This window comes from Lethenteron reissneri, chromosome 24 (assembly GCF_015708825.2).
Source record: "Lethenteron reissneri isolate LAM-NWPU_2019-01 chromosome 24, ASM1570882v1, whole genome shotgun sequence".
NCBI classification, from domain to species: Eukaryota; Metazoa; Chordata; class Hyperoartia; order Petromyzontiformes; family Petromyzontidae; genus Lethenteron; species Lethenteron reissneri.
Genome location: NC_083802.1, coordinates 12,172,228 through 12,192,697, shown reverse-complemented (window position 1 = coordinate 12,192,697; position 20,470 = coordinate 12,172,228). Strand labels below are relative to the sequence as shown.

General features: G+C 42.2%; 1 protein-coding gene across 1 annotated transcript in view; it reads left to right on the top strand.

Annotated features, from left to right (window-relative positions):
- The first annotated feature begins 3,612 nt into the window (after positions 1-3,612).
- Positions 3,613-20,470, top strand: part of LOC133346604 (fibrillin-2-like) — a 79,217-nt gene continuing 62,359 nt past the window's right edge. The window contains exons 1-8 of the mRNA XM_061558292.1: positions 3,613-3,840; positions 4,829-5,300; positions 8,445-8,527; positions 9,310-9,408; positions 10,267-10,362; positions 12,099-12,194; positions 16,149-16,346; positions 17,055-17,180. Of these exons, the coding sequence (XP_061414276.1) occupies positions 5,125-5,300; positions 8,445-8,527; positions 9,310-9,408; positions 10,267-10,362; positions 12,099-12,194; positions 16,149-16,346; positions 17,055-17,180 (874 nt within the window). The 5' untranslated portion in view covers positions 3,613-3,840; positions 4,829-5,124. The remainder of the gene's footprint in view (positions 3,841-4,828; positions 5,301-8,444; positions 8,528-9,309; positions 9,409-10,266; positions 10,363-12,098; positions 12,195-16,148; positions 16,347-17,054; positions 17,181-20,470) is intronic.

The following is a 20,470-nucleotide window of genomic DNA, read 5'->3' as shown; positions in this document are numbered from 1 at the left end:
GTAATAAGTATAACGACTCAATTTGCCTTTCAAATTGTACAGGCTGGTGCTGATACTGAGAATGTTTTTACTCGTGAAGATCCGTGGCACATTAAACACGACGGTAATTTCAGTGGGGCCTCCCTTATTTGCTTAAGATGCCACGCATTTCAGAGGAGAAATTCTGCACTGTGTGAAACTTGACGACTCATTATTTCTGTTTAATTTAGGCCACGTTATATTGCTTTAGGGTAATCGTGCTCTGCGTATCTCTTGCCATCTCCATACAAAATTAACATGATACGATGTTCTACTTTTTATGATGAAATGAACAGCAGGAACCCTGCCATGATTTTTATAAAAGGCTCTTTTTGTTCTATTGTTCATTGAAGTCTTTCAAAGAAAGACCAGTATAACTTTGTGGTCATCAGCGATTTTTGTGTGAAAAAAAACCCCCCAAAAAAGACATTCATTGTATCACACAGTTCCAATCACCCACATCATCTAGTAACTTAATTACATTGTAACCTTATTTTGAATATCAATACGGCATGGCACACTTGTACATTTGACCACGTGACACACGGCAACACAAATTATTCCCTGTAACCGTGCTTCATATTCACAATGCATCCCCTGCTTGTCAGCCTAACTACTATTCCCCTAAAGTGCGTTCCTTTCCCTTACTGACGTCATTCATGAAGGAGCTATTGTATTTTTTTTCGGTAAACCACCCTATTACGGTAAATTATGTTAAATTGCTGGTTTTATGAACAAAGTGATGATGTGTGATTATGGCTGACATGTTTGCCTGCTTTTTTAGCAGCTTTGCCACGAATCTGGTCAAAATAACTGAATCTATGTTTGTGATTATTTAAAGCATTGGACACATGACTTTCAAGCAGTCGTGCGGTTCCTAAGTCTCTTGGTTAAAACTAAACCATAGAATAATTTGCATATCTGGCCGTTCTGAGGGATTCGAGCCCATAAAATGTTATGACAAAGCCCACATTGGCGGGGCAGAAGGAACATTCTGAACATTCGCAATTGGCGAATCACCCCCAAAGCTTATAAACCCACTCCTAATAAAGGTCAAGGCTGAGGCATGCTTTACATGGGCCACCAGGAGCATGCAGTAGACCCTCCCAAGCAAATTGGTAACAGACCAGGGTACAATGGTTGGGTTTGCTGGAGCCATCAATGCCAGGCCCTCTTTGGTCTGGCAGCTTGTTCAGTCATATCACCCCTTAAGGGGGCTTCTTAAAAGTCTATGCCAACAATGGCTATTTATTTCGCATGCCAAGAGAAATGTACTGTATGTGGTGTTTAACATAAGACGTTCTAATGGAGATGATTGTATGTAGAACATTAATACCTGGCTATAACATGTTTGAAAAAAGACAGTTGTATTTTTATTATACGTATTACTGCAACAATGTTTTGCTTTAAAAATATGATTCTCAAATATGCAATTGTGATATCTGTGGTAACATATTGTTACGACTTAAAAGTATGTTAAATTGAATGCTTATGAAATATGCACTTGACAAACGTTACACATTCAGTTGAAGACATAACCAACTGGTGCTGTACTTAAAAACAATGGTGAGAAACCCAAATTGAGATTTTATTTCATGATGTCTGTTGCATATGGCCAATTACAATGCGCAGCATAGGATAAATCTACGCAACAGACCTAGTATCAACATTTACCAAGAAACACAATTGATAAGATTACAATGTTTTCTTAAACATTTGCAGTAATGCTACCACAATTATGTCCTATATGTAGACTATTAAAAGGACAATTACTGCAATTAGAAATAATTTTGAAAGTGGTACATAATTACCGAGTATTTAACCGAGTAATAATTATAATTTTAAAAAAATTGTGAAATTGAACTCAGAGTTATTCACTTTGCAATTGAATCCTGCACGCATGCCTGCATATGGTAATATCATTATTTTAGTAATGAGCAATTGCAGGAATATTGTAATTAAACATTAGCGCTTACTTCTGTGCTATCTGGACGTAATTGCTTTTGAGAACATGCAAGGTTTCACATGAGATGGGGACCACCTGCAACTTGCCAAAACCACGCGACATCACTTGGTGTCGGTCTCAAACAAACAACATTTTTTGGAAGGGAAAAACTATTTCTATTCGAACATAAGCACTGAGACGTCTCCCCCCAAGGCCCAGTGATTGATACACGTCCTTTTAATGGTCTGAGAGTGAGCCAAGATCCTAGCATCCCAGCACACAAGGGGCTCCCTCGTGAGAGCACTGTGTACCCCCATCGCCACATTAGCCACAAAGACAAAGATCCCCCGTATAGCCTTAAACAGATTATTGGGGCAAGTGCCATTAGCGAGCACCTATGAAGGCTGGCGCGGTACACGAGGGGGGTGGGTGGTCAGCATCACGCCCGACCACCTTTGTCTCCCCAGAAGCGATGTTTTTACACACCGCACCAGGTACTCATTTGAGGCTGAATTGACCTAGGGGAGGCCCAGGACTGGTGCAGATAATTGTCACTGGTGTTGGTAGTGAGCAGGAATTGAACTCGAGTCGTCAGGTCCGTAGTGCAGCACGCTAACGCGTTGTGCCACCCCATCGCAACATTCGCCACACACGCGCACACACCCATGCTGTGACTTAGCAGTGCTCATTATTGAGATGTAATATTTCATGTATTGATCTATTATCATAATTTTTCTTTAGAGTGTATTTTTTATAATCCTGAATATTGGTAAGCAGGGTGGAATTGTGGCACAGTGGTTAGTGCACTGTGGTTTGAACCTGGTGATGGACAATGTTAGTGGAGAATAATATCTGAATTAAGTTCTGGGCACCACTTTCACCAACCCTAATATGACCAGTGTGGTGAAGTATGGTCAAACAACCTCGCCTCCCCCCATAACGTACAGCGTGTGAAGGACTTCATCCAGTGTTGGATTGATTAATGACTGTAAGTTAACAGACCACTTTGGTTCCTGGCATTAAGGATTGCCTATTTCACCCTGTGTATACGTTTGTGTAGTTCACACCATGAAAACGTGTCTTCTTTAACTCGAAACAAGTTCATAGGGAACGTATTTGCAGCACAACTGTTCAAGCTACGAATGAACGCAAAGAGCATGCAGCTTAACTAATACGTTAGGTGAAAGCTAAATCAGCTCATGTAGATCTCTGCATCAGTTTTTTTTTATAATTATTATTACATAACGAGTTCAGAACGTTGTATTATTTTTTTACTCCCTGGTAAACACAACACTAATAACCATCTACTTATGCTAACGGGGCGGACAGCAGCAATGTTGCTGTGGTTTGCTGGACGTCTGCACACTCTGTGAGTTCTGCAGCAGTGGCTCGTGCCCAAAAAATGAGCCAAGGGGCAGGGGATTTTTTTTTTAAGGCTGCCAACCCCTCCCCGCCTGCATTTCAATCCACCCCCAATCCCCACTTGGCACCCCAGCAAAACCTCTATCCTAAACGCACAACTCTCTACCTCCCTCCTTCTTCAACCCTCCCCTCCCAATCACGTCCCCTCCCCCCTTCACTCCGCAAGCCGCCTCCTCCTCCTCCTCTCTGTTAACCTACAGCGCGTTGTCAATCATAGGATCCGCCTTTTGCGAAGGCACGCGATTCGCCTTGGAAAGCCTTTAAGCGGCGGCGGCGAGAGCCGATGGTTTCAGTCGCACTCTGCGGGCTCACTGCGAGGCCGCACCAGTGCCGAGGGACCGTGAACACCCACAGTAGACTCGGCCCCAACCGAGCAACACCGCAAGCTCCGAGACGTTTAACCACCACCACCCACCCCACATCCGACGCAGAGGAAGGGGGAATCGGAGTTAAAGGTAACGAACGGCGTTCTTGTCTTGCAAAGAAGCGCGCACGTTTTCTGGAGCACACACGCACACAATGATCGCAGGTATGATGATCCTTTGGACTCGGTATTTATGAGCAAACCTTTTGTTTTATTTGAAATAGATTGCTTTAAAATATCCTCCACCAATGTAGAGGAGTTTTCGATGGTATATTTCTTGCACAAAAGGGACATTGTTAAAAGAATGTATTTTTTTTGGAGCGCAGTACAGGAAAGTTTAAATTGCTAACAGATGTCTTGCATCTTGTTGAGTATCGTTATGCGTATGCGGGAGTAAAACGTTTGATGCGAATCAAATGTACAAATACTGTTGAGTTTAGCATTGGTATTCCTATGTGTAAATCAGCTTGCAAAAGATTTTATATATATGTGTCAAAATGTTTAAAATGTCACTGATTTGTGTTAACAGGGAAAATAAAAAGTCGCTTAAAACGCACCCTTAAAACCCCTTTCTCGTAGTAAGCGCAACAAATAAATGTTCTAATTTCAACAAAATTGTGGCGCTTGTTAACTGAAATATTTCACGTTCACAAAATAGTTTAATTGCAAGCAAAATACAGCGATAAAATAGACGCCGTCGGCGTTTTCATGGCGTTTTTTCTATTTGTGCTCTCCATGAAATGGGAAAGAATGTCAACGCAGTGACTTTCGGTGACCGCATGCCACACATTGCCAGCATCCTGTTCAGTTCGCTCGTCTTTCGGGAGGTCGTTTGTTATCTCTCATCCTATGTCCATGCGAATGTTTAGCGTCGGGGCGAATTGCATGTGCGTGTCTAATGCAGCTTCGTGAAACTATATCAACGTTTGACATGAAATAGCAGTATTGTAATAATAGCACTTTTTTTAGAAGTCATAACATTAAACTTTTCACTTGATGCACATGCCGTGCCAAATTTGACTCATATTAGCAAGCAGAATTGTCAAATGTGGCATTGTTTTTCTTGTTTTCATTTACAGCAGTGTGAACCTGCAAGCAGCGAAGCTCCGTATCAAGAGCGTTTGTGCAACATCGAAAAAGGGGCGCAGATCTTCTGAAGTTTACCACTTAGGGAAGCGTGCACACAACACATACACTTCCTCCGCTCCAAGAAAGCCTGCGCTCTGCGCTCTTAATTCGGCCGGAAACCCCCAGACAAGGGTAAGGGGAGGGTTTTGGGGGGGGTGGGTGTGGAGAGGTTCAATTAAGGATCTGTGGGAACAGCAAAAAAAAACACCACACACAGACAGACACAGACAAAGCATCGCGAGTGAAAATGGAAGCCAGGAGAGGGCTGCTGAGGCTGGCCCTTTGCCTCTCGGCGTTTCTGGGCTTCGCCGTCGAAGGCACGCTCGGGGCTGAGGGTGACTTCCAAGCGGAGCGGTTCGCGCCGGCCGAGGAGGGCCCCGTGGCACGGGCTCCACGAAGGGGCCGCCACGACGCTCTGCGAGGGTGAGCCAGGGACTTGCACAACCACGCGCACGCACGCACCAGCCTCAACAACGAAAAAGCTACCCATGCCAAAACCGAGCCTCCTCGAATGCCCGCCCGCCCGCCTACGCACGTTTGGCTCTGTCCAGGAATACTCCTGAGATTTGACCAAAATTGTTACTGTGGTTTAAAAAAAAAAATTACCGGGAATAACGTTCACATTAATATGATTTCGTTCGAGTTTTGTTGTTGTTGTTGCTGTTGCGTTTAAATAAATAAAAATGTTGAGAGGAAATGAAACCAGGCATGCCTTGATGCGGCAGTGCTGCAATTACGCTTTCCCTAATATAATAGTCGTAGTACTTATTGCAGCGGCGCAATGGCAGAGAATCACTGTAAATTCGTGACATTGACTTTGTGTCTTTGTAGTTTTCTTCCAATTAACCGGCTGTTTTTTTGCAAATGCGTGTTTTCACCCCGAGACATCAGCGCTGCTTTGAATCCGCTTGATTGTTTTTGACTGGTAAAGTAACATCAGGCACTATACATGAAAATCAGACTTGTCTGAACCTGCCAAAGCAAGCTACACTGTTGGTTTAATATTGTGGGGAAATGGTCCAGAGGCCAAGTGCTGGCCATCCCTTGAAATAAATAGGCACTGGTTTGGGAACGCATTGTAGAGTTACGTTACACCAGATGAGCGTATCCTCCTATGGAATTAGCAACATTCCTCTGAGGCATCAGTTTATTGTTTGCCAAACACATGCTAACAAGCGCTTGTAGAAATTAACAGCATTGTCATCTGCACATCCACTTGCCAAACATGGCCATTGGCTGGCCTTAAGAGGGTTCTTGTTTTTTTCCTGGTAGCACAATCGTGTAGCACAGTCTTGCCAGTGTGTTTGAGGTTGGTGGACCACAAAGAGACGGAGTCCGCATGCGATAACTACATGCAGGGCCACATGGTGCCTCTAGGAGGCAATACAACTCGTGTTACGTGCAGAGTTTGATTCACCCCTTGCAAAACTGTGCTTTCTCCAGCCATTCCGCTTAACTAAAATACTCCCACGTGCAAAACCGGCCACAAGACTCCACATAAGTCGTTTTTGCGAATCACTTCTGGGTTTTTCTGCACAAATGTAAAAACTTCGATTTCAAGGGGTGAGAAAGCATACACCACGTTTATAAGTAATAGCAGTTTAACACGTAGCAGGCTTTCGCGACCAATATAATCCATTATAGAGTTTTTGGGGTTAGATCGCGTAAATATATAAATGTGTCGTTAAATCCCGCCACCACCCGACACAGCCAACTAGTAAGGGTTGTCACGTTAACAGAACGTGGCCAATTCGTCACTAGTACAGCACTAACCGGTGTGTTGGAGAGCCAAGCCACGACATTTAAAATCTGAGTACAATGTTGTGGCTTGGCTCTCCAACAGTGCTTTCTATGAAATATATTCGGGGTAGAAACATATACTGACTGATCGATGAACACCAATGTTAACATCATGATATGCGTATCCAATCGCCTCTTTAACATGCGCTGTATCTCAATTCGTGTGCATGCTATGTCAGCTTCACGTGACTCACTGCAGCCTAATGGAGGCACTAATCATTCATTGCACTGCAGTGGACAATAAAAAAAATGATTAAAGCCATTCTTGAATTAAATCGGGAGCCTGAATCATGACAATCTGTGGATTCGTCAGGAGAGTGAATCATTCCACTCCCGAAATAGTCTCGTATATTTCATAAAGAAGTAAACACTTTGTTCAAGTTGTGTAAGAATAGGTAAACCGTCTATGACTTTGAGTGCTTGTGTGCAAGAAGCAAAATAGCTTTGTTGCTACCTATCAGAAGCGGCAATAAAAACAAAACCGACCGAGCAAGCGTGATCCACACGCAGTCCGATGTCCGAATGCGTTTGGGAAATTGAACTCTAAAACTGCGTGTTATTTTAATTGGACCCACTTTTGGCCAGGAGCCTTACATTTATTTATTTCCCCCTCACTTTTCAGTTACGCGCATTTAATTACGAGCACACACCCAGCGGCGTGACAGTGCGCGTGTCGAGAGCCCACGTGTGTGTGTCTGTGTCTCTGCGTGTGTCTGTGTGCGTGTGTCTGTGCGTGTGTCTATATTGTGTGGGGAGCGGTGGTGCAACGGTTAGCGCTACGTTGCGCTACGAACCCGGCGACCCGAGTTCGATTCCCGCTCACGGCCAACAGCCAGTGACGATTATCTGAACCGGTTCTGGGCCTCACCTAGGTCGACTCAGCCTCAAATGAGTACCTGGTGTGGTGTGTAAACATCGTCACTGGGGGAGACAAAGGCGGTCCGGGCGTGATGTCTGCCCACCCACCCCCTCGTGTACCGTTCCGACCTTCATAGGTGCTCGCTAACAGCACTTGCCCCAATAGTGTGTTAAGGCTGTACGGGGGATCTTTGTGTGTGTGCGTGCGTGTTGCTGTTGGGTGTTGGGGGGGTGGTGGTTGTTTATTTTTTGTCCCTGGCACTTTTACAACAACAACAGCAAAATCCCTGCCGGCCTTCGTATCCCAGACTGGTACGCAAACAAGTCTCCGTGTGATCCTTGTGTTGTGCATAGGCGACAAGTACACACACACGCACACCATAAAATGGGTAAAATGGAAAGAATAACAACTCATCGGTCATTCGCACGGCCCCTCTTTTCCGTCGATTCTTGCTCATGTGTGTGTCTGGGAAACCGAATGCTAAAAGTGAAACGTATCAAAACATCGGCACTTTAGTCGCCTTAAAAAAAAAAAAACGTTAAACCAGCAAATCATTTAACAATGATACAAATGTACGAGCAATGCACACGCTCGCAACATGCATGCACGCTTATAAAAGGAATTCTATTTTTTTTTGGAATGGTCGAGTGTAAAAATGGACTTCATTTGGCAGATACTATCAGTAACATGATGATACCACATGGTCCTGGAGAACATTTTTTTCTGTGTGTCACTGCTTCTCAGCCAAATCGAGGCTGCTGTGGAATATCTACAAACTCACTGAGTTGTCCCGCTCGCCTACCTGGACGTTTGCATTTTAATTTGTTCAAATAAAACGCACACAAAATTGTACATTGAAAAAAATGTTTGTGTTGTTTGTTGTTGTTGTTCTGGTTCATGTAATTTAGACCAAATGTGTGCGGATCCCGGTTTCATTCCTACTGTTGTCCCGGCTGGAAGACTTTACCTGGAGGCAACCAGTGTATCGTGCGTAAGTATAACACACCCTCCCTGGCCAACTCAACAGCAAATTAATGATACAATGTGGTTGATCGCAGTTTAGGCAATGTGACAGCATGACGTGTTGCGTTTACCGGCAATGCTGAAAACGTTCATACAGCACCACAGCGTCACAAGTCCCGACCGTCACACAGCCACACCGAGGAATTGAGCGCAACACATCCAACTGTCGTTGCCTTATCGATGATCATAAACCCCACCTCCTCACACGCAGTGATGTGTTCTTAATCTCACGTACATTATTCACTTCTAAAGGGCCAGAAAATATCTGTCCACGTTTAATGCAGTTTGCTCTTTACATTTGTCCGGGTAACCTATTTGTTCATGGTGTAGCTGTCATTTTCCGTAGGTGTTCACTTAATAAAAAATTATTACTCCGAAATCCTTTCCTGCGTTATGACTCTTAGGCCTGTGCGATTTGCCGAAGAGTAACACATGTAACACAACGAACTTGTGTCTGCTTTCAGTCTCTCTCCCGTGGAAATTCCACACATAGTTGCACTGTACGGTTCTCCGATGTGTTTTCGGGTTGTGCCCGCGTGTTTGTTTGGCACGGTGTCTGACGTTTCGCCCCATGGCCTGCTGGTAGCTCGGAGTGAAATGTCAGACATGCGTGCCGAGCAAACGCACACGGCACAACCCAGCAAACGCAGCGGAGAGTTCTGCAGCACGACTGTGGAAGCCTACGCGCATCCACCGTGTGCGATGTCCTAACGTGTCCCTCTCTTGCACCTCTCGCTCTGTGCGCTGCAGCGATCTGTCGGCACTCGTGCGGCGATGGGTTCTGCTCGCGTCCCAACATGTGCACTTGCTCCAGCGGGCAGATCTCATCCACCTGCGGCTCCAAGTCCAGTGAGTTCCAGGATGGCCAGCACACGCGCCGGTGTATCTAAATCTCTGTCCCAGACGTACGATAGGTTTTTATTTTATTTTACTACAGTGTTTCTCCTCCAGTCACCTATTCGTCCGAGGAATTTATTCTAGTTCTCAGGTGTGTTTTCGGGTTCTCCCACGTGCTGTTTGACATGATGTCCGACGTTTCGCTCCAAGTGTTGGGGGCTCCTCAGGAACGGAATTCAGACATCATGCCATCCAACACGCGGTACAACTCGAAAAGATATCGGTGAGCTATACAGCACAACGGCGAAAACCTAAATAGTAGGAAATCACGATTGCTGTTGCCCAAAGTGAATTCACAAGCCTGGAGAATAATTTCTGGCAACTATACGATGTAACGTCCTGTGCAGGAATGAGACTAAGGGCACCGAGCAGCATGTGATCTCTTAGTCATTTGTGATTGGCTCATTGACAAGGCCACGTCAAACCATGCTCTTGTCACATTCAATAGTCGCACATGACGCTGAACGGGGCAATGGCAGCCCAACAACAAACTGATAGTCTTGGTGAGTTGCATTGCCAATGAGAAATGACGGATCGACATTCTTAGCGATGGTTGATATCTTGCGGCTTTCTAAAATAAAATCACTTCTTGTGCAGTGTGCTCTACGTGACTTTTATATAATTCTGCGACTGATAAATGATTTCATAAAGACTGACTTGACTGAACCAGTAGTTGGCCTATTAACGTCACAATATTTTTTTGCGCAGTAAAAAAAATCAACGCGTATCTACTACGCGTGTGTACGAATTCAACGGGTGTCTGCTGTTTTTCTGCTGACATGGGGAAATCACCGGTGTGCCATTTCACAGTCAGCCAATGCAACATCAGGTGCATGAATGGCGGTAGCTGCGCGGACGACCACTGCTCATGTGGAAAGGGCTACACCGGCACCCACTGCGGACAGCGTGAGTTTTGTCCATAATCGAATTGTTTTTTTTTTGTTTTGTCGCCCACGTGACAAACGCATTCTCGCAGCCGCCACGACAGTCCCCTAAGCCGCTGACGTTATAATTGTTTTATTTTGTCCTCATGCTAATGCATGTGTTGGTGAACTGCAGTGTGCGTGTAAACGGTTTTTTTTAAAGATGAGCTACGACTCTACGAAACAGCAAGCTTGGAAAGTTACGTGCTGAAAAAGGCACCCGCATCACAATTTTAACTGACTTGTGTATAAGTGTAAAAAAAAGACTCTTAAATGTTATCATCCTTTGAAACTTTCGTTACACATGTTGTGCATGCCACGCTGCTAATGAGTTCACTAGTGTAAGTAATATATACACGAAATATAAAAACATATACTCAACCAATATATATGTGTAATATAATGGGTACATGCCAGATACTCTAGAATTGGCAAAACATAAGCTCGCCCGTGATGAGTTAACTTTCAGAGATATATTTGTAAATGAAGCTAATAATTGGTTTCTGTGGTAATATAATATTTGTAAGCCTTCCCCATTTGGCTCCCGTAATCAATACCAAAGTATTTATAAATTAGTGTGGAGCCAAGAAGAAAATGAATATGTAAGGTTGAAAGAAACCTGAAATTTGAGAATATGAATAATTATTTAGGAAGTACATATCTTACGGGTGAAACACGCTTAGATGAATTGAGATTACTTTAAGACGTCACTGAACAATTTCAGTACGTTTTAAATATTTCCTTTGTTGCAGGGAGAATTAAATTGCCAAAAGAAACACTTTCTCACGTGCTCTATGTCAGCATAACTGGAGTTCTTTATTGCCAACAGTTTTATTTTATTTAAAGTATTCAAGGAGATCGCTATGGATTTTCACCCATTATAAATGTTGTTGTAAAGAGTAAAAAAAAGATATACATTCCAGCATTCGTTAAAGATCAGTTCCCTGAGCCAGTCACGACCAAACTTGGCCCAGCTAAGTGGCAAAAATGTAAGATTAATTAATGCGAACATTAATTACGTTGCAGATGTGGTCTCTTAAGTCACGCATGGACTGGAGATCTGCTGATTGTGCATTTTCTCTCTCATTCTTTTTATTGGGAAATATTTGAGACCCATTTTTTTCTCTATTCATCAGCCACTTGGAGCCAGTCCCGATTCTTTCTGTGAATGCAGACTTGGCTCTGTTTCAAATGTTCTTTTTTTATAATGTAAAAAAGATTCTTCACAAAATCCGAGTCTATAAAGACGATTGTTTGCTCGAACCATTTTGAGCAATCTTTTTTTTCATCTGGCCTCATTCTTTGTAAAACTGCAACCTCTAAACTATGAGAAGCAAATATAATGAAAAACAGCTGCAGGAAAATGTTGATCTCAGCTGAGATCAACGTTCGCACAACAACAAGCTACCCACACATTCTGTATTTAGAGTATTACCACAGTGTATTCATGGTCTACGTGTCCACATTTATGATAAATATATATTTTATTTAAGCTGATTGGCATTGTAAAGTCATACAAGTTAGTTCACAAATTATTAAATGTAGTATCAATAATTTATCAAAAATCGGAATCTGGAATATATCCGGAATCTGTCTTGAAATGGTAGATTTACAAGCAGACTGGGAAATAAATACAAACTGTAGGACTAGTCCCAAGACATTGCAACATAAAGTTTTGATGACAAGCAAATAGTAAATCTCAGCTGATCTATTTCGCAGCTGTGTGTGATACGGGATGTCAGAATGGAGGCCGATGCATTGGGCCAAATCGCTGTGCCTGTGTCTACGGATTCACAGGCCCACACTGCGAACGAGGTGAGTGAGCGAGTGTTCGTGCATGCCCACTTACTCTTCAGCAGCAATTGTCTCTTTCAGGGTGGAACCAACGTTATTATAAAAGGGGTAAAGGTGCAGCCCTTGCAAATGTTTGCTCCTGCCATTGCTAGTGGAAGGAGCCCTCTGCAAGAGGTGGTTATAGAGAGCCACTCTAGAGGGCAAATTTGGCATATTCTTCTACACTATCCAGACGTCTGGCAAGAGGTGGGGGTACCCACACTTTAACCTACCACACGAAACCTGCCGATCGACAAACTCTTAAAAAACATTTTTTTTAAAACAATTATCTACCATGCCAATTTATTTTTTAAATGTTGTGGTCTGCATTCTTACATTGTTCCTGGTTCAGGCTGTTGGCAAAGGTTCTGAGAAATTCTGGGGAAATATTGTTGGTTGAAAATTATATCTGGTGTACCATGTATGCAGTGCATATTGCTTATTATAGCTGAGTACTCATCGGAACAAACTGCACTGGAATACAGAGATAATGTTCTTTTTTCCTACATAATTTATTATTGTAGTAGTACTAAAGGATAAATGATCAAGTGGAAAAAGGCATGTGGAGCCAAGATTATTGTACTTTAAAAACAAAACAGATGCTGCTGTTCTATTCGCTTAAAACCTTAATTCTGGGTAAAGAACCCTGAAACATCTTTTATGCAGCGGAATTTATCACCTGTTGGCCACAGGGTTAAGCTACTAGTGCGTTGATCTTTTGGAAACGAACCCATGTCACATTTACAGGCTGTCCAAAGACTAGCTAATAACAAGGTGCTTAAAATAAAACATTCCTCAAGTACACGACACATTAAGGAGGAAGCATGAGCAGCACGTATTCTGTTCCACTTTTTTTAAATTAGTAAATTATAGTATTTTTCATGACAGCTACTTACTCAAATGTTCCACTTCTGCCATATATAAATAAATAAAACCACACGTATAGCTCCTGTAAAGGAAGAGTCAGCAAATTCAAAACATGCACATCTAATCCTAACATTGAAGAGTCATGTTACGTGCAAGCGTTACGTTTCGGCACAGGAATGCCTGTGAGCATCAAATAATTGCCTAATAATACAACATTTTTTTACGTTTACAAAAATGGACGGTAATTATATAAACGCAATGCCGCATGTCCCACCGTTGTACGTATGTGGTTCCCGGACCAGTATTCACGCGTGGTGGTAACCGTCTTTCTCTCTAGATGTTCACAAATGTGGCCCATTCACACACGGCAACGTGTCCTTAACTTCGCGCACATTCACTTATTTTCAACATACAGCGAAGCTTTTTTCCCAATTCTGCAGAAGTTTGCGCTCGATGTTTTTGTCCAATGCCAGCCTGGGCATAGTGTCACTCTAATGTTCATTCTGTAAATGGCCATATATCCGACCTCTACACATATCTGCCTCTAACTCAGTCCCTTGGCGAGTCTTATATTTGATCTTGCATCGTAGTAGTAGCAATAACAACAGACACCAACACTGGCCTGGAAAACGTGATTGCCATAGCAACAGACGTTACAACATCATTCTGCAGGCTGCCCTTTGTGGCTGGTACGTGAGCCAAGCATAAAAATATGGAAGAAATCTGCCAGCTTTGAGTCATGGACTTCAGGGTGGGTGGGTAGAGCTCAGGGAGAAGGCCTCCCAAGGGGGAGGGGGTTTTAACCTCATGGGTGTGCCTGTCTGTGAACATTCAAACACTGCCATGTGCCCCTTCATCATGCGAACCATACCACTTCTTCGTCTTTGCAGCAGAAGCAGCAAGCCTTTAACAAGATACAAATCACCGTGCCGTGAAACACACTCTGCGGAAATAACTCCCTGCCATAGTGGTTCCGTGTGGCCAGATGTTTCACACCTGTGTGGATGTTGGGCCAAGCGGTCTCTGAGAGCGATTCACAGCAGTTTGAGAGCATTTATTAATGCTCCAGTTAACAGGGGCGACTGTGCTCACAAACAACGGGTTAAGGAATACAAGAAAAAAGTCAATTGTACATTCCATGTCGGCACACTTCCCTCTACATTGTTAAAACTCTTGATTGAATGTGCGAAATTTTATTTATTTAGTAGCTCCACCCAACCAAACAAAACTTACATTTGGCAATGAGTATAGTATTCTACATCCGATTATAAATAAATTGTTAAGTTAAAACGCACCACAGGCTGGAATTATTACTCACAACAAAACAACTGGAATTGTTGTTGGCAGCATATATTTGATATGAGGCCGAATTATTTTTTGCAACCAATTTTTTTCAAATTATTTATTTTTCGTAATGTTCAGTTCTTTGGGGCATAGTATTGATTTAAGATAAAGATGATGCAGATATACAGCTTATTCAGCAAAGTCCCATTCGGCTTCCCACGGGTAATGTTTTTACTGAAATCATTCACAAGCATAATTTTATTTGATTAATTGAACACAGAAATATGAACGTCATTATTTGGGAGCCTGTGTGCACTGGACCTGTGCCACCATCACTAATCACCTAAACTGACCCCCTAAGGTGCTTGCTGGAAGGTTCTCGGCATGGCTGGTACTCATTTACGTTCCAGAAGCAAAAAATAATAAATTAATTGCCTTAAAGTTGAATTTCATATTTGTCATGCGTTTCTACGAAGATTGGGACATTTTTGCACCATTTCCTGAACAAGTACAGAGTTTTTGTGCTCACTAATCTTAATTAAGTTGACAACCCTGCTTTTCTCCATAAGTGAGTTATTTTGGTGAAGGGGCTCAGAAGAGGAAAAAAGGACCCCACCAAACAGAAGTATGAACTTATTTAACACAGCCTCCAAAGGAAGTGGATGATAACATGCCCACAGTTTAATCAGAAAAAAAACATTCTGGAATATTATGATGTTTGGAAATTATTCTGTGATCCATTCCGTGGTGGGCTATTTTAGAATTTGCCATTACATTTGTTGAATATGTTCCCAAGCTATTAGGAGGTGTCATGCATGACATTGTGATGTATCCTGGAATATCACTTGCCACTTATTGCAAAACCCTCCCTCCAGAGGAGATGGGCACAGACTTTTTAGCCTGCAAAAATAAATGACCAAATGTCAGAAGAACACAGAGTAACAAATGCAACTTTCCGATTAAGTCATGCTTCATGAATGTTGTGAATTATGGCCAAATTAGACATCGTTCTTTGAGTATTAACCAAAATATGATTCGTACAGCTTACATAATTTCCAACGGGTGGATTTTTTTACATCTCAAGCCACCGATAAGCATCTATCCTTGCTGGCACAACTGCTGACCATTAACGGGACTGAATTTTATAACAATAATTTACAATTTACATATGTTTGTCAATCCGCTGCTGGATAAAGACCTCCCGATGCTACTGGTAATGGGGGATGTTTGACCATAATTCACCAAATTTATTGGTGTGGTTTTGTGTAAACGGGAGTCCAAGACCCGTTTGGATATCACTCAACACTGCATTTAGCCATGGCTGTGAATCAAACTCAGGTGGCCGCATTTTTATAACCAGAGTATTACCTTTAACAATCAATTGCTGGCACGTTTTACACTCTCAAGAGCTAAATATAAATCGAATCTGTCATCCTTGGCCGAAAATAAACTTACCATGGGAAAAAAGCGGCAATAACATAACATATAAGTTATGGACAAGGCCTTACCAATTGCTAATTACATATACTTAACAATGTTAGTTGGTTTTACACATTATGTCTAGAAACTCGCCCATAAATATCTTGGACATCTGGAATAACCTTTATGAGAACATTCTACAGCACTTGCTGCAGCTTTACTATGATTATTATTAGCTATATTCTCAGCATGGAACAACACACCAACGCAATAAAATTAAGATTTATACAAGAAATGCAAATCTGGAGCGTGCCACGACGACACTGAACGGGCGCGCTGACCCACGTCTGTCTGACCTCGTTACAGATTACCGCACCGGGCCCTGCTTCACGCAGGTGAGCAATCAGATGTGCCAGGGCCAGGTCAGTGGCATTGTGTGCACAAAGGGACTCTGCTGCGCAACTATTGGCCGAGCCTGGGGCCACCCATGCGAGGTCTGCCCTGCTCAGCCGCATCCCTGCCGCCGGGGATTCATCCCCAATATCCGTACCGGTGCCTGCCAAGGTAAACCCGCCTGCCCATGAGCAATCCTTCACTCGTGCACATGTGTATTTTATGTACGCATGGGGTGCATGCAATACACAGATCCGACCATGTCTGTACAGTGCTGCATTAGGTTCCGGTTGCTGAACGAATACACTCACTATACGCAAAGTGCTTGTCACAAATGAACCATAATATATTGCCGATCTCGTCAAGGAGCATAAACCATTACGCGAGCTCCAGTCATCCTCGCAGCGATTTGTGGCTGGCCATCGAACAAAGATGGTCAGATGCACTTCTGCGGCCATCTGGAACGCTCTTCCTTCCGATATAAGGAAGCTCCTGGAGCTATGCCCTTTTTAATATAGATTGAAAACGAATTCTCTAAGAATAGCTCTTTTGTGTTTAGTTTGTTGTCCTTTCCCTGCACCTCCGATTAGTATGGTTGGCTATGTATGGTGCAAAACAAGTACAACATGCATACATACAGTGTACATGCATGAATACATATGTACATACATCTTTTACTTGCGCACATACATATGATATGTGCACACGGGCACGAGAGTACATGTATACGTACACACGGTTACGGGAAACCACAGTGACGTGGGATAGAGATGTTTGTGTGCACATCTGTTTGTACGCACAATTAGCTTCACACCATTAGCAGAAGGATGGTTTTGTTTTTTGACCATCTGCAATTGTGTTGTATCTGTTGATTCGCAGATGTGGACGAGTGCCAGGCCATCCCTGGCATGTGCAAGGGTGGCACGTGCGTGAACACAGTGGGATCGTACGAGTGCAAATGCCCTTTGGGACACAAGCAGAGCGAACTGTCCCAGCAGTGCGAGGGTGAGCGATGCCGCGCCTCTTGCTACACACGCACATACACTGGAAAACATATGTACGTATCGAAATCTTCAAATAATATATTTACGCCTCTTAGAGAAACCAGCAAGCCCATTAGCTCACAACCGGTCTGGGTGTAAAGTGCTGTAACTGCACCGGCTTCGTCCCAACACGTCCATTTACTTTGGCAGCACGTGGTGGGCGACGGGGCTGGTGGCGTGCTCGCTTAATGTGATGGTGAATGAATTGCTGGATGTGAGTTTGCAGCACGCAAGAGAACAGCGAAGCCTGGCTGAGAACAATCACTCAGTTCCTGCTATTCAGTCTAAATGTGGAGGACATTCCAAGTCTAGCGGACTCACATTATTTATATATGAACCTTATGGCGGGAATAAACGGCGACTCCGTCCCACCGCGCACATAAACGCCGCGACCCACCTGGCGCGGATCATTTTGTTGTCACGTCGTCCAAGCGCAGCAGCGAGGACGAATGCGCATTTCAACTTTGATTAGCACATCGTCAAGAGGTCGTCGAGAGGAATACATTGCCGTATCGTTCGCCTTCAACAGACATAAAATGACGTCGCAACGCAGTTTATGTGAGAGCCGGGGGCTAATAGGACCCTGGGGTTCTGCCATGAGGTTCATTTATATATTTTTGTATTGGGCTATACAGTAGATAAAAGTAATACTATTTCAGGGACAGTCTCATGGCAATAGGTATACACAAACAATACTTTGAGATATTCCATAAGAAACTGAATACAGTGCTCATTTTGGTAAAATTGCTATGTTCTTATTCACAAGAATGTTATTCCCATGGAAATTTATTTATTATTTATTTATGAGCCAACTTGGTAACAGCAATGGGAAGAGTAGAGGTCACATTTGAACATTTTGCAATGTGGCAGCTATAGTTTCACTTAATCTCGAAACACTCAATGCGTGTTTTTATCTTTCAAGGAAATCTACAGCAAAGTGAGGCATATGCCAGGCAGTTTGAAACAAATAGTCAATGCATAAATAATGCGATGCAGAATGAAAATGGGAAATTGCAGTTGAATGCATTTATGAATGCTAAAATTGGCAGCCTCCATGTTGTTCATTATTCTTAAATTCCAAAGAATTCCATTTAACACCACAGCTGGGCACTCATTCCACAAACGTCAATCTACATTGAGCCAACGCTGCCTGATTGTACGTTGTACGGAGTTCAACATTCACGACGTTTTAACCTCCTCACTTGAGCGATTCATACACAAGCTTCAAACTACAATACGTTTACATGTAGGATCAACAACTGTCTGTGTTTATAAAGCGCAAATGCGCAGCCCTTTGATTTATTGCTCACACCACTGTTGCAAGAAGGGCCTCCATTATAATGAGCTCTAGAGAGCACCTCTAAGAGGGTTATTTTGCCTACCCTCTACGCTGGGCAGACGTCTTGGTTGAGGTGGGAGTCTATGAATGTATGCCTCCAAATTTCAAGATTAAATATGAATTAGTAAGAAAGGTGGTGCCATTTACTTAAGCCAATGAGAGTTTATTGCGACAGTTTATTTCTGTTACAAGGCGTACGTGGTAAGGCATATAGAGGGGTAAATGCAGATGCTAACATACAGGGTACATCCATAAACAAGAGCAAGTGATAAAAATGTATTGTGTAAGATTACAAAACTATGTAAGCCTGAAATAAAATGTAGACATCAGTTCATGTGTTGGGACAGTGAGGGATGGCGATGGCTTGGAGCGGCCCTCATCCGGAAGGGGATTGATCATGGCCAATGATGTTGATGATAATATAATACATTTCAATAATATTAAATATAAGTTGAATAACTTAAGTTTATTAGAACTAAAAGACCACAAAGTCAACATTACATAAATATACACTCAAGTAAAAAAATGTAGAGAAAATGTGGAGGAAAAAAAAACCTGGCGAGACAATGGCTGTAATATTTCAGTTTAAACGAAATACGATATTGAAAGTATTGTTAAGCAGAGAATTTATGAAACTATTTTTTTGCAAAAGTAATACAACTAAAAGAGAAAAAACTCACGAGTCATAAACTGTGACCTAAACTGAGCATAAAAAACACGATACAATACACAACGGGACAATAAATGTAAGTTCAGTTGTATAACGTTTGGTAAATAAATTCTCAATCGAATGAAAGTTGATAATAAAGTTCGACATATGAAGCCCTAAGCCTACCAGTGTCGGTTAAAAGTACTATAGATACACACAACATTCTGCTATTGTCCGAAAACAGCAACATTGTTAGCTGCATATATAGTCCGTGTATTCACATTTTGTGTCCAATTCTAGTTCTACAAAGTGAGATGTTTCAAAGTTTGTGCCCAATTCTAGTTCTAAGAAGTGATATGTTTCAAAGTTTGTGCCCAATTCTAGTTCTACAAAGTGAGATGTTTCAAGGTTTGTGCCCAATTCTAGTTCTAAGAAGTGAGATGTTTCAAAGTTTATATCCAATTTTAGTTCTAAGAAGGGAGATGTTTCAAGGTTTGTGCCCAATTCTAGTTCTAAGAAGGGAGATGTTTCAAAGTTTGTGCCCAATTCTAGTTCTAAGAAGTGAGATGTTTCAAAGTTTGTGCCCAATTCTAGTTCTAAGAAGTGAGATGTTTCAAAGTTTGTGCTCCATGATAGTTCTAAGAAGGGAGATGTTTCAAAGTTTACATGCAATTCTAGTTCTCAGAAGTGAGATGTTTCAACTTTTATGCCCAATTCTAGTTCTAAAAAGTGAGATGTTTCAAAGTTAACGTCCAATTCTAGTTCTAAGAAGTGAGATGTTTCAAAGTTAACGTCCAATTCTAGTTCTAAGAAGTATGATGTTTCAAAGTATATGCGCAATTCATGTTCTAAATCGGCAGTTGCTTATATAATTTACTGTATTAAATATCCAGAAAAAAATCACACTACATTAATTTAAATAACATTCTTTAAAAAATATGTGAAGTCCGTTTTTGCTCAGCTATTCATTTGATTTGCTCCATCAATGGACATGGGAAATACATTTTTAAAACGTTGAAAATTGTTTGAGAGTAAAAAATGCTTATATGTGTGCAATTTTAAACATGGCAAAGGATGTGCGTTTGCGAATACGAGTAAATAACGTGTGTAAAATAACGTTTCGAAAGTTGTTTGTCAAAGAGTTGATGATGTCTGGAAACATATGCAAACTCTAAATGTCTTGTAGTGGCCACATCATTGCCACATTCCTGCAGCTGGGTAACTTTTAAAAAGCCATCTGTGCTTAATACAAATGCAAAAAGTT